General features: G+C 42.2%; 2 protein-coding genes across 3 annotated transcripts; one reads left to right on the top strand and one right to left on the bottom strand.

The window, feature by feature from the left end:
* The first annotated feature begins 762 nt into the window (after nt 1–762).
* On the top strand, nt 763–2,300 carry LOC115821431 (probable G-protein coupled receptor 139). Its single transcript, XM_030785259.1, has 2 exons — nt 763–817; nt 1,363–2,300. Exons 1-2 carry the CDS (start codon nt 763–765, stop codon nt 2,298–2,300), a joined length of 993 nt encoding a protein of 330 aa, XP_030641119.1.
* Nucleotides 2,301–5,970: 3,670 nt separating this feature from the next.
* On the bottom strand, nt 5,971–13,418 carry eif2d (eukaryotic translation initiation factor 2D). Of its 2 annotated transcripts, XM_030784669.1 has the most exons (15): nt 13,269–13,418; nt 12,597–12,787; nt 12,218–12,301; nt 11,912–12,002; nt 11,028–11,135; nt 10,044–10,348; nt 9,492–9,609; nt 8,865–8,910; nt 8,652–8,758; nt 7,919–8,074; nt 7,686–7,775; nt 7,349–7,444; nt 7,120–7,240; nt 6,693–6,867; nt 5,971–6,135 (listed from the first exon to the last, which is right to left on the bottom strand). In XM_030784669.1, the coding sequence occupies exons 1-15, from the start codon at nt 13,322–13,324 to the stop codon at nt 6,065–6,067; spliced, it is 1,815 nt and encodes a 604-aa protein (XP_030640529.1). In that variant the 5' UTR covers nt 13,325–13,418; the 3' UTR covers nt 5,971–6,064. The 2 variants fall into 2 exon arrangements, with proteins under 2 accessions (XP_030640529.1, XP_030640530.1); XM_030784670.1 differs by lacking the exons at nt 9,492–9,609; nt 10,044–10,348.
* Nucleotides 13,419–14,283: the final 865 nt, after the last annotated feature.

The raw sequence follows: 14,283 nt of genomic DNA, 5'->3' as shown, positions 1-14,283 counted from the left end.
AACTCCTTTGTGAGAAGAGGCATCTGCCAAATGACTACATGTCAATCTAAAATGTAAACACTTCAGTCAAACTGCCAGTCACCAGAGGTTCAGTAGAACTGTCATACCTGTGAGTGACATACATGAATCAATAACTTTATGGGTTGATCTCTCATGTTAAAGTACATTTAACATGAGAAAACATCTATTATTTATCATCATTATTTTGTCATTAATTTGCAGCCAAGCTACAAAAGAAAAAAACCCTATCATGTCCGAGTGAGCATTGTCAGGTTAACATAGAGTGTCTGCAGAGGTATTCTGTTCTAAAACCTTTATGTGTAATCTGACATGATACTGATAGGTCAGTTTGAAAATGAAGTTCAGTTTGAAGTGACGTTTTACTAAGGAGATCGTATAGCCATTCTTATCGACAGACCAACAGTCCTAAAAAAAACAACAGCAACAAAACAAAAACACATCACCAATGAAGTGAAAAATGTGTGTGTGTGTGTGTGTGTGTGTGTGCACGCGTGTGTGTGCATGCTGTAATGATTAGCCACACAGGTAAACACAGACAGTTGTGATACTCAGGTATTGTGCCCACTGCTGGGTATGTGTAAAGGGCAAGTCCCAGACAGACAACCCAACCCACTCCACCTCCGTCCCCTGCCGTGACTGTAGGATATGGTGTGGTGAGGACAGCGTGTAACAATGAGAGAGAAGAGGAGAATGGGTACGCCAGGAAACCACACTGAAGACATGAGCACTCACCAGCACTGGATGGTCCATGTTCAGAGAGTTTACTATCCCCTTCTCGCTGTCATCGGGATTCCCTGTGAGTACCACCTCTCTCTCTCTTTCTCTCTCTCACACACTCACACTCACACACACACTAAGACCTAAACTCTGTCTGTGACTGTTCGAGTGTTTCATGGTAAAGAGATCCACCGCATAATTTATGTTGTTTCCTTTGATTCAGTTTCCTTTCCTTGACTGCACATGACCTTATAGACCTGACGTACAGGAGAACATGCCAATATTGACAAGAGCCCATTTGCATGGATCATGCTGTGATATGAACAAACTGAGGCATGAACTGACCTTAAAGGTTCTTCATTCTTTAGTCAACACATAAGTCTCAGACATGTCAGTATTTCAGCTAATGGCTGTTAGACTTGAATGTCAAACAGTGGCATGGAAAAATATACTGCTCCGCCAAGTTAAATGGAATTTTACAAATGCTTGTTGCTTCCACAAGACATATGTTAACGCAAAAAGGTGTGACTCAGTGCTCAAGACCAGTGTGCCATATGTAATTAATATAAAACAACCTGAGATCAGTGTGACCACAGAATCTCCACGTCTCATTTCAATCAACAGCAAACATCATGACCTTCTTCATCTTCTGGAGAAGGAACTGCATGATCTCCAGGTCCAGTACCTTCTATCTGATGGCGATGGCCGTGGCCGATACAGCTGTGCTGCTGTTTATCGTGGTTCTGGAGCTGACCATCAAGTACCACACGCCGGAGCCCTTCTGGTCACAAGAACCTTGGTGCAGTGTGCGAGACATCTTCAATTATGGTGCTAGCAACGCCTCCATTTGGCTGGTAGTGATCTTCACAGCAGAACGCTTCTTGGCCATCAACACCTGGAGCCTGAAGAACAGGCTCTGCACTCCACGATGTGCACTGTGGGCCATTGCCACTGTCTTCGTCGTGAGTCACCTTCTGGCGATTCCGTACTACTGGGCTTACATGTCCGTTTACAATGCAGAGCTGCAACGCTGGTTCTGCATCTATCGGCCTGATGCCTCTACCCTGTATGTCCATTCCCTGGTGGGTCTCCAGACTCTGCTCTCCCACATCTTGCCCTTTCTCATCATCCTCATCCTCAACGGGCTCATCCTGCGTCAGATCTCCCTCAGTAACCGCGTCCACGCGACCCCGAAGACCGATTCTTCCCGCGGCCAAAGGGCGACACCTCTGCTGCGTTCGAGGAAGAGGAAGTCCGTGGTTCTCCTGGTGACCGTCTCCATGAGCTTCGTGTTGCTATCAGTAATGCGTTCCGTCACACAGATCATTGTGCGTACCATACATGTCCCAGACCGTGATGACTACGGCCTGGCGATCAACGTGGCGGCCGACCTGGGCACGATGCTAAGTCTGAGCAACGCGGCTATAAACATGTATCTCTACGCCTGCACGCAGGCCAAATTTAGACAGGAAGTTATCATGTCCCTCAAGCAGGCCTGTTCCCTCTCCAGGGCATGCTGTGTGCTCCAACCACACCCCGACACAACACCAAGTCATGTCTGAGCTCCTCACATTAGATCATCAAAATTCTGCATTAAATCACATTATTTTGGGGCAATATTTCAGACATTTAAAAGAGAGTTCTGAGCCTTAACTTGACACAATTCAAAAAGCCAAAAAAGAGAGGCAGAGTGAAGGAGAAGAGCTCCATTCTTCTTTCTGGCTAAAGTCATGCTAATCCTGCAGAGCAACCAGAGGCTGAATTTTCAGAGCCTGGTAGATATTGTCATCTAATGAAAGATAGGACCAGCTTTCTGGAGGGCTGATTTAGGTATTCGGAAATTGATTAACAGCAGTCATAACACATCACTGACAAAAGACAGGGAATTTCAAAGTCAAAGACTGATACATCTTTTCTTTCTTACACCCACCAATGAAATGTACCAGTTGTAATGTTTTCATTTGGTAAGGTGTGATTGCATGGTGTTAGATCGAGAGAGTCTGGAATGAGGAGAACATGTTGGGGAGAGGATGAGAGGATGCAAGGATGAAAGGCAGTTCAGATAGTCTGAGGGGCTGTGTGAAGAGATCACAGGAAGTAAATGTATGGACTCTCGTGTGTTTTTTTTTCTGCTGTCTGCAATGTCACCAACACCTGCTGTTTTACAGGGTGCTCCATACCTTCTGTACTGCATATATCTTTATGCTGTAAATATATTTTGGTCTGCACATATGTGAGTTGTCTACAACAACTTGAGAGATTGGTAATATCCTAAAGACATAAAATAGTTGGGTTACGAACTACAGGTTTGTCAAAATAGATGAATGTGTCAAAGAGAAAAGATTCATATGCCAAAAAAGAAACTCGGGGACAGTCTACAAGCCACAAACAGCCTAAAAACTAAAAACAAAAAACAAAAAAACCCCCAAAAACCACAACAACAAAAAAACCCAAAACAAACAAAACAAAACAAAAAACCCCGTAAAATTAAATCTACACCTCTGCCTCGGTATTTTACAGGAAGTGGGCTTCACAAATCTTATGTTTATGGTAGGCCTATGTCTAATAAAACTTCAACGGACCTTTGTGCGCATTGGAAAAAGAAAAAAAAATTCGACCATGTGTATCCTATGAAGCAATAAATGTTTCCTGAACATGTGCACACGCTAACATCCCCACACTGCTGAGTGGAGCGGTTTCACTAACAACGGGACGATCAAACACTGCGCCATCAAACAATAGATATAAACATCACTTTTTATGGAAAGTCCTGGAACATCAATTTTATGGTAGGGTGCGTTCTGCAAAGGAAAATTGTAGAGAAGATTTTTAAAATGATCTTTAGCCTAGAGAACCGGAGACTTTTCATCAAGAATAGTCCAGTGTCTAGAGCAGTTCATATCAAAACATATATTTATGTGTTCCATGGACGATTCCAGTGGCAAAGTGCGCTTAAAGGAATTATACTCATTTTTCTTCGCCTTTTTGTCGGCTATTTTTGTTCGGTTCCGTGTGCTACATTTGGTTATCCATCTTATTGCTCTGTGACATTTCACTCCCAGACAAGCGCTAGTAGTGTTCTCCCTGCGTGTTTCGAAGAGGGTGTGATATTCCAATTATAGCTTCTATCCTGCGAAAGTTTAGCACAATGATCAGCACGTCATGTAGGCCTGTTGAGAGTTGAAAGGCAATTTGAACGGCATGTTAATTGGACACAAAAGACGTACATTGAGAGCGAAAGAAATAAAGAAATCAAGAACAGCCAGAAAAATACTAGTAATTCTATTATTCATAAACTGGAGAGATTAAGGTGTATTGTTGGCTCGTGTACAAATATAATCGTTCATAGTATGGGGTTTTCCTCGTAATAGACGAGAGTGTTACGCTCCACTACCGAACGACTATGTTCTTGTTTGGATCCCCTCAGTCCATGTTTACTCTGAAGTCCATAAAATGCTTATAACTGACCTTTCGCATGAAATGTCTGTGTACGCTTGACATACTTTTGTTGCGTCGTAAAGTTAGATCTGCAAGGCTACGATATACTGAGTCATATATTAGCGATGTTTGAATTTCAAATTTAATTTCCTTGAGGTGATGTTGCCCTTACACAAGCGCAAAGCAATTATGTCCCGTGGCGATAATAAGGTTTTAACGGGACAAGGCATGTTTATTCCCTGACGGCTCGCGTATTACAGAGTAATACACTGCAATGCCTGATACGAACTGACACTAAAAATGACTATAATTGGTTTGTTTAACTGCTAGTTACGATCAATATTATGGAAAGAAGCATATTATGTTGATGGTCAGTTACCATGACGAAAATACACGTTTCAGCCATTATCATCAACAGCTGCGTTGTCTAATAAGGTTGATGAAATATAGTACTGCCCGCAGCATCTACAATCTTTTCTTCGTATAATAAATAATGATAATTAAACAAATGGATGAAGCCGAATTAACCTCGCAACAACATCCCACCTATATGATTATGACATTGATCTCTGCTAGCACTTCTCAGCTTCCTGTTTTCTGGCTTGTGCTCATGTGACGTTTACAGGCCCCGGTTAGCGCTTTATCATATCAACATTTTAGCTAGTGACTATGCACAGTGATCCACAGGGGACCAAATCTGATGTTTGTTGACAAACGTGTTCTTCAAGTTCTGACGGTGAAACAGACAAGAACAAGATGCCTATCAACCTGGCAAGGTACGTTCAAATATCATCTTTACATAGCCTAATTTTGTTCTCTCTTTCTGTCTTTCTTTTTTAACGTACATTGAAAATAACTAGGGGTCCATAATTCACTAACTCACCAAAAAACTTTGAATCAAAGGTCATTCGTGCTTTGGAACAGCATGAAAGCGTTGTCTTTTACAGCTGCTGAATGATACCTACATGCCTAAAGGTCGTGAAGCCACACTTAAGCTCCCATGACCCTGTGATTAAAGAACAAGGCTTGAACTCTTGCACTCTTCTTGGTAAAAGCCAGGCCACTTTCTAGACTGTAAAGCTGGAGTTTTTGTTTCTGTGTGCTGTGATCTGCAGGTCATGGTAAGACTCATCGTAACTTGTGGTATCGTTCTCAAAGTCATGATTACAAAGTGAATGGCTAGGAATCCTGTCCAGTATGAATCAATGTTATCTACCTGTCACACAGGAATGGGAAAGCAGATTTCAAACACACAAACATGTTTCAAAGACTGCATATGTTACTACCTGCATATGTGTTTACGGATTACACAGCCAAAATGTCTTGGTTCACATGTGGAACTGTAATGGAGCTAATATAAGCACATTGTGTTTATTCTCAGTGGTGGAGACTGTTTATTCACAATGGCACCACCAAGAAATCTGATTCTCAGACTCTGATTCTCTACAATACAAATTCTGCCACTTATCAAAAACAGCACAACCACTGCACCTTTCTCTACCCTATCAGAATACATATTTTATCAGTACAACTGCACTGTGTGGAGGGAATTATGTTTTAAGATATTATGATGCCACTGAAAAAGGCACCCCCCCCCAAAAAAATACCCGACCTTTAGATACCTCCCCACCCCCTTAGAAATACACCCTCATTGTCTCAAACACAGAGACAGAAGCAGACCATTACCATGGAAAATGTTCCAAAATGAAATTTTATTGCATACACAACTGAGTGTCTTTATGAGACAGACACTGTATGTGTTTGATGTGAAGATGTGAGGATGAGAGAGGAGGGCTGAGTGTGTCTAATGTGAGTGGGGATCTGAGACAGGCAGTAGTCCTCAGTGTGTTACAGGTGTTCAGTGTTAGTCGCTGGCCAAAAGACTGGACTATTTCTTCTTGCCAGGTTTGGCTGCTTTTTCGAGCCCTTGGATGTATTTTCGTGGGATCTGGTATTGATCTATTAAAAAAAAAAAAAGAGGTGTGAATCTTACATGGTAACAGAAACTGGACAAAAGGTCTTTGTTTTATCCTTTTTAGAGCAGGTGTCAAAAAACTGTCATGATTTTTTTTTTGTATGCACTCCTAGTGTAAATATCAGTACCTTACAACGTGTGGTATGGGAATATATTATATACAATACTGGTGAACTGCAAGCATACACAGTCATGCATTCCTTTATGCACATGTACCTGTGTAATGATAATTACACATACTGCTATACTGCTAATGTAAATACATGTTTCTAATGTAAATTTCTGATGTAAACTCAGAGAACATCCAGACAGTGGTGTCCAATACTACTCCAACAAGGCCTTTCAATCAACATGTACTGTAAAACTTTAAAGAAAAAAAAATGTTTCTTAGACCACTCAGTTAGGTAATGATGGGCAATGAAAACCCATATTTAAACTGGTCCTCCAGAGTTCTGGACACTACCCGGTCTGGTTCTTTTTGGGAGGGTGAGATGTTTTGCAGTAGGCAGGACCAAATGAATGGTGTATGGCTTTACAGTACCTAGCAGCAGTTTGCCCACTTGCTGGACCTGGTTTCCTTGGACCTGCACTAGAAGGCGGTCTTTAGCTCCTGGCGCGGCGTGGAGGACACAGCTGGCCTGGACTCTTTGCTGCAGAGTGGTTGCTACTACAGCAGGATCCAAACCAAAGACCTCTAGATTTTTAATGATGGTTACCTACAGGGAGAGAGGGACAGAGAAAACAGTCACACACAGGCACAGATACAGACACACACACACAACCGATAAAGGCAGGAAATATTCGTCACACACACTAAATACGAACATATGAATGATTGAAACAACCGGAGAATATTAGTCACACACATACGAACACACAGACCTGAGTCAGACAGCAATCAAACAATGACCAGGTACATTAACTACAGTTCTGCCAGGTTGGGTTGTGACTCTATGAAGTGCCAGTACCTTTTTGTTGGAACCTCTAGAGGCCACAGTGATGTCTATGGGCTCCACTGTGCCTTTCCTTATCACAGGAGCCTGGCCTGGGAACAGCAGCTGATGGCAGGCCTGCATCCTGCTAAGCGTCCTGTAAACACAAGAGGGCGCTGTTCATTTGCAATACGCACCAGTCTGGCAGGCAGCCGTCACACCAATTTAACGAAACAGCTGCACAATACCTGAGCCATTGAATTACCTGCTAAACAGGTCATCCCATTTCAGCTTCTCCACTTCCTGGTACTCAGATTTTTCCAGGAGACAGTCACAAAGGGTGGGGTTTATGTTCACATAACTGAAACGGAAAAGAAATATTACAACTATTACAGCCTGAGGGGAAAGACTTCCCTACATGCAGCTGTGGTCATTTTAATAAACATTTACATATCCTATACATATAGAGCATATAGAGAAATATGACCCAGAAACTGGGGGAAGATGAGGAAACCAGCACACTCAAAACAGAGACACTGAGTGAGACTGTTACCTGAGGGGCTAGTAATGAACTGATAGTCAAATAACATCATTACTCTTACTTTTTATTAGTGTCATCGACAAGCTCGTTCTTCTTCACGTAGTCAGTGATGATAGCTCTGATATCACTCGCTTGAAGCACCGCCCCTTTTCTGAGAGGAGATAAATATGACACAGAGGTTCACTAAATCTCTATCCCTCCCTCTCACAGACACAAATGCATTAATCAACTGACTAATTAATTAATACATATCTACACACGCGTGCGTGCACACCCACACAAACACGCACGCACCTCTTCTGTGCGTCCTGGAAGAGGGTTTCAAGACGTGCTGTGACAGAGTAAAGGGGTGTGATTTCAGGAGGATGATAAGGCACCTCACTCGCCCCTGTTCCCTCCACAGAGTCCTCCGCTGGCCCACAATCCTCGGGCGTAGAGAAAGATCGTAATCTGTAATGGCGATAAGAGTTGGAAGCATCAAGATCTATTTTTGGCCTACGTGCTGACTGACTTATCCTCTGACCGAGACAAGGCAAATCAAATTAAGAAAAATTATTAAACAAGATACTAATGCAGAATGAATTACTGGCTAATGCAATAATTAATTTAAATCACTGTTCAAGTCCATTATACAGTCAAAGGGTGGCTACACCGCAGACTGCCATTTCTCTCACAAAGTCTCATCAAGACAGTAATTTCACATGACATATGAGTTTTAAAATTTCTATTTGTCAGTCAGCCCCCTTGCATTTGACAGTCCTGACGGTACTATCATAAGTAAAATAAAAAATACATAAAACACATCACAAAAAGATGCTCTGTTCTCAATGCTTCAATCATTACACTATCAAACAGGTCCTTGGAGACTACAAAACAACAAAGTTCTGTGTCCTCTGAGATATGACCGTGAGAAATCTGCTGTTGTCTCTTAAATGTATAACTGATTGTGCAGCGGTGTGTGTGTGTGTGTGTGTGTGTGTGTGATGAATGACAGAGCCAGAGGTTAAAGGAGGAGGTCTGTACTCACTCTGGGTTTTTCCAGTCTACTTCCACAATGCTCTCTACTCCTTTACTCAACTCCTTCACCTGCACCAAACTGTGCTCTTTCTGCATGACCTGCAGAAACTTAGAGAGCTGATATGAGAGTGAGAGAGAGTAAGAGAGAAATGAGTGATTTATTACCAGTGACACAGAACTACCAGTACATCCACGAAGAACAAAAAACATCGTAAAAACGCACCTTTTTATAACTGGATTTCTTGATGTCCAGTTGTTTTCCACGTGGACTGCCAAATACAAAGCAGGTTTAGATCAGTTAAAACTGAACCTTATTCGAACAATTGAGAGAAAAATGCTTTAATGGAAAACATGTGCATTTTAATTAAAGACCACATTATTAACAGTGTAATGGAGCTGGCTTTAATTATCTTTACAAGGGGGGTTAGCTTTGTGCATGTGTGGATCGGGGATTGGTATTGTGAGAAAATATACACCACATATTAGGATTAAGCTCTTTCTACCACAAAAAGATCTTATGCTGTGTATTACTGAGTGACAGCAGAACACCACACAGTCAAACAGCTGGATCAGATAAGATTAAAGATCAGAGAGAAAAAAAAAAAAAGACTGACAGCAGTCACATCCAATCATTTATGGTGAAGCATGAACTAAAATGAGAGTGACCAGTTTTTACAGGCACCAATGAACACGCCCCTGCATTTCCACTCGAAAACAACTGAGCACTCCAGACAATGAATAGTGCCGAAAATGAGATGAAATCAAGCATCTGACCGTACAGACCTAGATGAGTAAGGAGCTTGTGTTAAGAAGAGATTAAGGAAGTTCAGTAACAGGTAGTGTTAAGTACCAGCAGGAGACCATGTGATTCCTCAGGAAGGTACTGGTCAGCAGGGGGAGCTCTGACTTCTTTACTTTGGTCTTGAGAGCGTGTAAGAAACACTGGAGCAACAAGGCATCCATCTGCTCTGCACGGAGACACACCCACAATGAATACACACAGGCAGACAGAAACAGACACACACAAAGTCAATACAGATACACACACACACAGTCAATACACACACACACACAGACAGACACGCACACACAATCAACACATACACACACACACACACTCACACAGAGTCAATGTACACACACAGACATACAAGCACACACACACAGTCAGACACCTAGACAAATCCTAGTCTGGCTTGGTAGAAGACATTAGTGTTAAACCTTCTAATGCAACCACTGGTCAATAGAGAGAGAGAGCAAGAGAGAGAGAGAGATCAATTAACACCAGTTCACTGTATGTTTTAATTCTGGAAATCAGTGAAAACTACTCACACTTGAAAAATCTAAATTAAATAAAACAAATAAAAACGAGAAGCATCTTTTGACACAAGAGTTGTGGTACCTTTGGGTGATCTGGAGTCCTCCTCTTCCTCCTCTTTTTCTTCCTCCTCTTTTTCTCCATTTCCTTGCTCCTCCTCTTCTTCCCCTCCATCTTTCTCCTGTTCTGATAGGCTGAGCTGCTGCATGTTTAGATCAGACGGTTCCACCACCACGGAGTCATGCTCTCCTTCACTCTCCTCTCTCCCTTCTTGCATCCCTTCATCCTCCTCTCCTCCACTGCCTTCTTCCCCCTCTGGCTCTTTCTCTGTCTGTCCTTGGCAGTCTGCAGGTGGTATAACCGGTGGAGAGCTTTTATCTCCAAATGCCCTATTTGAGAAACCGGAAATAAATTCACAGTTTTGTTCATTTAGCTGACTCTCTTATCTAGAGCGGCATAAAATTAGGCTGTCACTATGTATGTGACAGGTAAGAGGCCTGTGGATGAGCCATGAAATATCAGGCGCAGGGTTTGAACCCACAATCCATTAGTTACTAGACCAAAGCCCTTATCACTACACCATCACAGCAGAGCGCTTCATATTGACTTCCAAAGAAGTCCTGAAGAAGGGCTATCAAAGCCAGTAACAACCCATGTATTATTAAGACCACTGGTTGTGTTTTAAAATATAGAAAATCGATTCCTTTTGGTGCTTTCTTCCGATGGCACGTGGTACATTTGGCAAACTGCAATATACAATTCTCTGACAGAGTATCAAGCTCTCTGCAGTTCCAACAGAATAGAGCCCCAACTGGCTAGATTTGGACTAAATTTCACAAAAGTTACACAAACACAAGAAAGAAAGAGACAAAAGAAAATCATTGTAATGGAGCATGAACATTGGGCAAAAATGACATACCTGTGTTTTACTAATAATTCAATGGCACCTAAGAAAAAAAAAAACCTTGATACCACTCCAGAACCTAGATGCAACTCATAGAGTGGTTCTTTATGTGTGTGTTTGTGTGTGTGTGTGTGTGTGTATGTATGTGCGAGTGTAGTGCTCACCACAGCTGGTCCATGTACGTGTGTAACACATTCACTCCCTTCCCCTTCATCCCACAGTTCTGCATCTCAGTGCTGGACATGGCTGCAGTACCAACGGCCACAGGCACTCTACAATCAAACAGGACTGTCAATCAATCAAACAGGACTATCAGTCAATCAAATAGGACTATCAATCAATCAAATAGGACTGTCAATCAGTCAAACAGGACTGTCAATCAATCAAACAGGACTATCAGTCAATCAAATAGGACTATCAATCAATCAAATAGGACTGTCAATCAGTCAAACAGGACTATCAATCAATCAAACAGGACTATCAATCAATCAAACAGTACTGTCAATCAGTCAAACAGGACTCTCAATCAGTCAAACAGGACTGTCAATCAATCAAACAGTACTGTCAATCAGTCAAACAGGACTCTCAATCAGTCAAACAGGACTGTCAATCAATCAAACAGGACTGTCAATCAGTCAAACAGGACTATCAATCAATCAAACAGGACTATCAATCAATCAAACAGGACTATCAATCAAACAGGACTATCAATCAATCAAACGGGACTATCAATCAAACAGGACTATCAATCAATCAAACGGGACTATCAATCAATCAAACAGGACTATCAATCAATCAAACGGGACTATCAATCAATCAAACAGGACTATCAATCAAACAGGACTATCAGTCAATCAAACAGGACTATCAATCAATCAAACAGGACTGTCAATCAGTCAAACAGGACTGTCAATCTTTATGGATAAAGCTTCCAACCTGACTAGACCAAAATTACAGTATTATCTGTGCAAACAAGCAATGTGTGGAAATATTTTCTTTCTTTTTTTTTTTTACATAACTGCAGAGTGTAGACTATGACTCACATTACCTGTTGTTAACCACATTAACTGCACAGAAGTCTCCCTGTTTAACGTCAGCTAGGCCACCAGGAGAGACCACCACTCCAGGCAACATGAGGTCTGAGAGAGAGAGAAAGAGAGAGAGAGAGAGAGAGAGAGAGAGAGAAAGAGAGAGAGAGAGAGAGAGAGAGAGAGCGAGAGGGGGAGAGAGAAGAGAGAGAGAGAAAGAGAAGAGAGAGGAGACAGAGAGAGTGGGCAAAACAGTTACTGGCTCAGTAAAATGTCAGGTACCCAGAGGTGACCACCACCCAAACATCAGACTCTCAGACACTCACCTGCCCCACCCACCAGTTTCTGCAGGACTGGAGGCCACGTGGTGAAGGCTGGTAGCATGTCAGGGTAACGCCAAAGCGTATACACTAGGAAAAAAAACAACAGTGAAAGAAGAGTCTAATAAGTTTTATCTCTGCCTTCAGAGGGGTTATGTTAAAGACCAGACACTTGACACAAACCTTTGTTATTATTCACACAGGTTACTATACACTTCTAATCACAGAACGCTTGCTCCCAAAGTTAATACAATGCTGCCCAATGTCTTACTTCAGCTCATGTGCTGTTTTCACCAATACTGCAGTGTTTGGGCCTTTAAGTCAAGCATCTCTCCTCTCCGCAGAGGTTTGTGTGTGTGCGTAAAAGCACTGCTTGCAGGCCTACCTGTTGGATATAGCTGTTTCTCTACCTGAAAGAACATGGGGTTTTTGTTGAGCACGTATAATGTGACAGCATCTCCTTTATGTGCGTAAATCTTCACCACGTTCAGGTCCTCTTTATTCGGCACCAGTTCAGAGAGCTCTTCCGGAGAAAGACACGGGAAAGCCGCAGAGATGTCTGCTTTCAGCTTTCGTCTGGGAAAGCCAGAGGAGAGTCAGGCGGAAGAGAGATGAGTAAGTGGCAAATTACTGTCATGAGAACTTGCGGTTATGATATTAAGTGCTGTGAACTCTGGCAGAGGGCAGCAGTATGAAATGTACGTCAGATTCACTGTTTGGGTTCAAAAGGACGGGAGATAAAACCACACCCTGTGTCAATGCGCAAATTTCACGAAAACCGATCGCTGTAACCAAGTAAATCTGTATTCCTATGACAGGTGTAATCTGCGCGTCTGCTTTGAGAGTCACTGGTTAGCAATCAATGTTGAACTATTTTCTGCTGCAGTGGAGGGCGCATAGAACAGGGGTGATGATAACTGGTCGTCAACACTTAAAAGAATAGCTTCATCTGAATGGAATTATTTGATGTGCAAACCTCTGTCATACGGCGTTTAAAATGTCATAACTAACACACATAACTGCATATTAAAGAACAGTCTGCTGGCCAGTTACACACCTGTCGGATCCTTTTATCACTGTGTTCGACTTCACACGAAACGCTTTTGCGAACATCTTGGAGTCACTCGCACTGTCTGTGTATTTTTTGTAGGTCTCGAGGTCTTTGGGAGCAAAATGTTAGCGACAAACGCGCCGAAATCAAGTTTTAGGCAGGACCGTTAAACACATTTTACAGCAAAGCGACGCTGGCAAATGCCGGGGACTGTTGCGCTTGTGCAACACCAATAAACGTCCGACTAGGAAACAACGCCGGTACTTGTTTGGCATCCTTGTGGACACTCCTGGAATACACTGTTGAGTAATACCAGTCCAAAATACACGTCCGTAAAATAAACTAATTAACCTATAAAAATACTGACAACAAGGAATACGCAGGCGTGCTTAAATCTTTAAATATTCCTTTCAAAAGAGCTTTTTCTCGCTTTATTTCTGCTTCGTTTTTGAACTGTCATTAGAGCTTTAATACTTCTAATAGCTTCACAGTCTGAGCGTGTTTTCATTTAGTTGGTTGATGAGGCAAGTTATTAAAACCAGAATTCACTTCCTCCAAAAAAAATCGTTTAATCGCGACTTCTTTTGTTTCAAAACAAAAAACAAAAATCATAAAGTGTAGGGACTATGGACAGCGGCCAGGGACATGCCGTCCATACAACCACATTAAGTTATGAAGAAGTAATTATTCACAATTATATAATCCAGCAATTCAAGAAATTAGTTGGGCTCAGTGAATTCGGCTTTAAAAAAGGTGGCGACCGTGATAAAGTACGTTAAGTCGTAGGGGAGGCGGTGTCCAGTACTGAATATCAATCTGAGCGCTCTCGCGGGACAATAGTGTAGAAGGGATGCGGGACATCTAAGATTGTGAGTGACAGTAGAAGTATCCTATCTGAATCCTCCCGATGCCACCGGCGAAAACACCGCGGACTCCGGACATGGGCCTAGAATAAACCAATATTATCCCACGTTAGACAGAGCGGATGGATGGATAGACCTCATTTAAACAATGGAGAGAG

Source organism: Chanos chanos, chromosome 9, assembly GCF_902362185.1.
Source record: "Chanos chanos chromosome 9, fChaCha1.1, whole genome shotgun sequence".
Taxonomy (NCBI): domain Eukaryota; kingdom Metazoa; phylum Chordata; class Actinopteri; order Gonorynchiformes; family Chanidae; genus Chanos; species Chanos chanos.
This window is presented reverse-complemented; position numbering and strand designations above follow the sequence as displayed.

Bases quoted from the DNA above. Each gene is read 5' to 3' on its own strand.
- LOC115821431 (XM_030785259.1), top strand. From the start codon at position 763: ATGGTCCATGTTCAGAGAGTTTACTATCCCCTTCTCGCTGTCATCGGG. The intron at 818-1,362 runs GTGAGTACCACC...TTCAATCAACAG, and splicing joins CGCTGTCATCGGGATTCCCT to CAAACATCATGACCTTCTTC.
- eif2d (XM_030784669.1), bottom strand. From the start codon at position 13,324: ATGTTCGCAAAAGCGTTTCGTGTGAAGTCGAACACAGTGATAAAAGGA. The intron at 8,911-9,491 runs GTACTTAACACT...TGTATTTGGCAG, and splicing joins AATCACATGGTCTCCTGCTG to TCCACGTGGAAAACAACTGG. The intron at 7,776-7,918 runs GTGCGTGCGTGT...ATCTCCTCTCAG, and splicing joins TTCCAGGACGCACAGAAGAG to AAAAGGGGCGGTGCTTCAAG.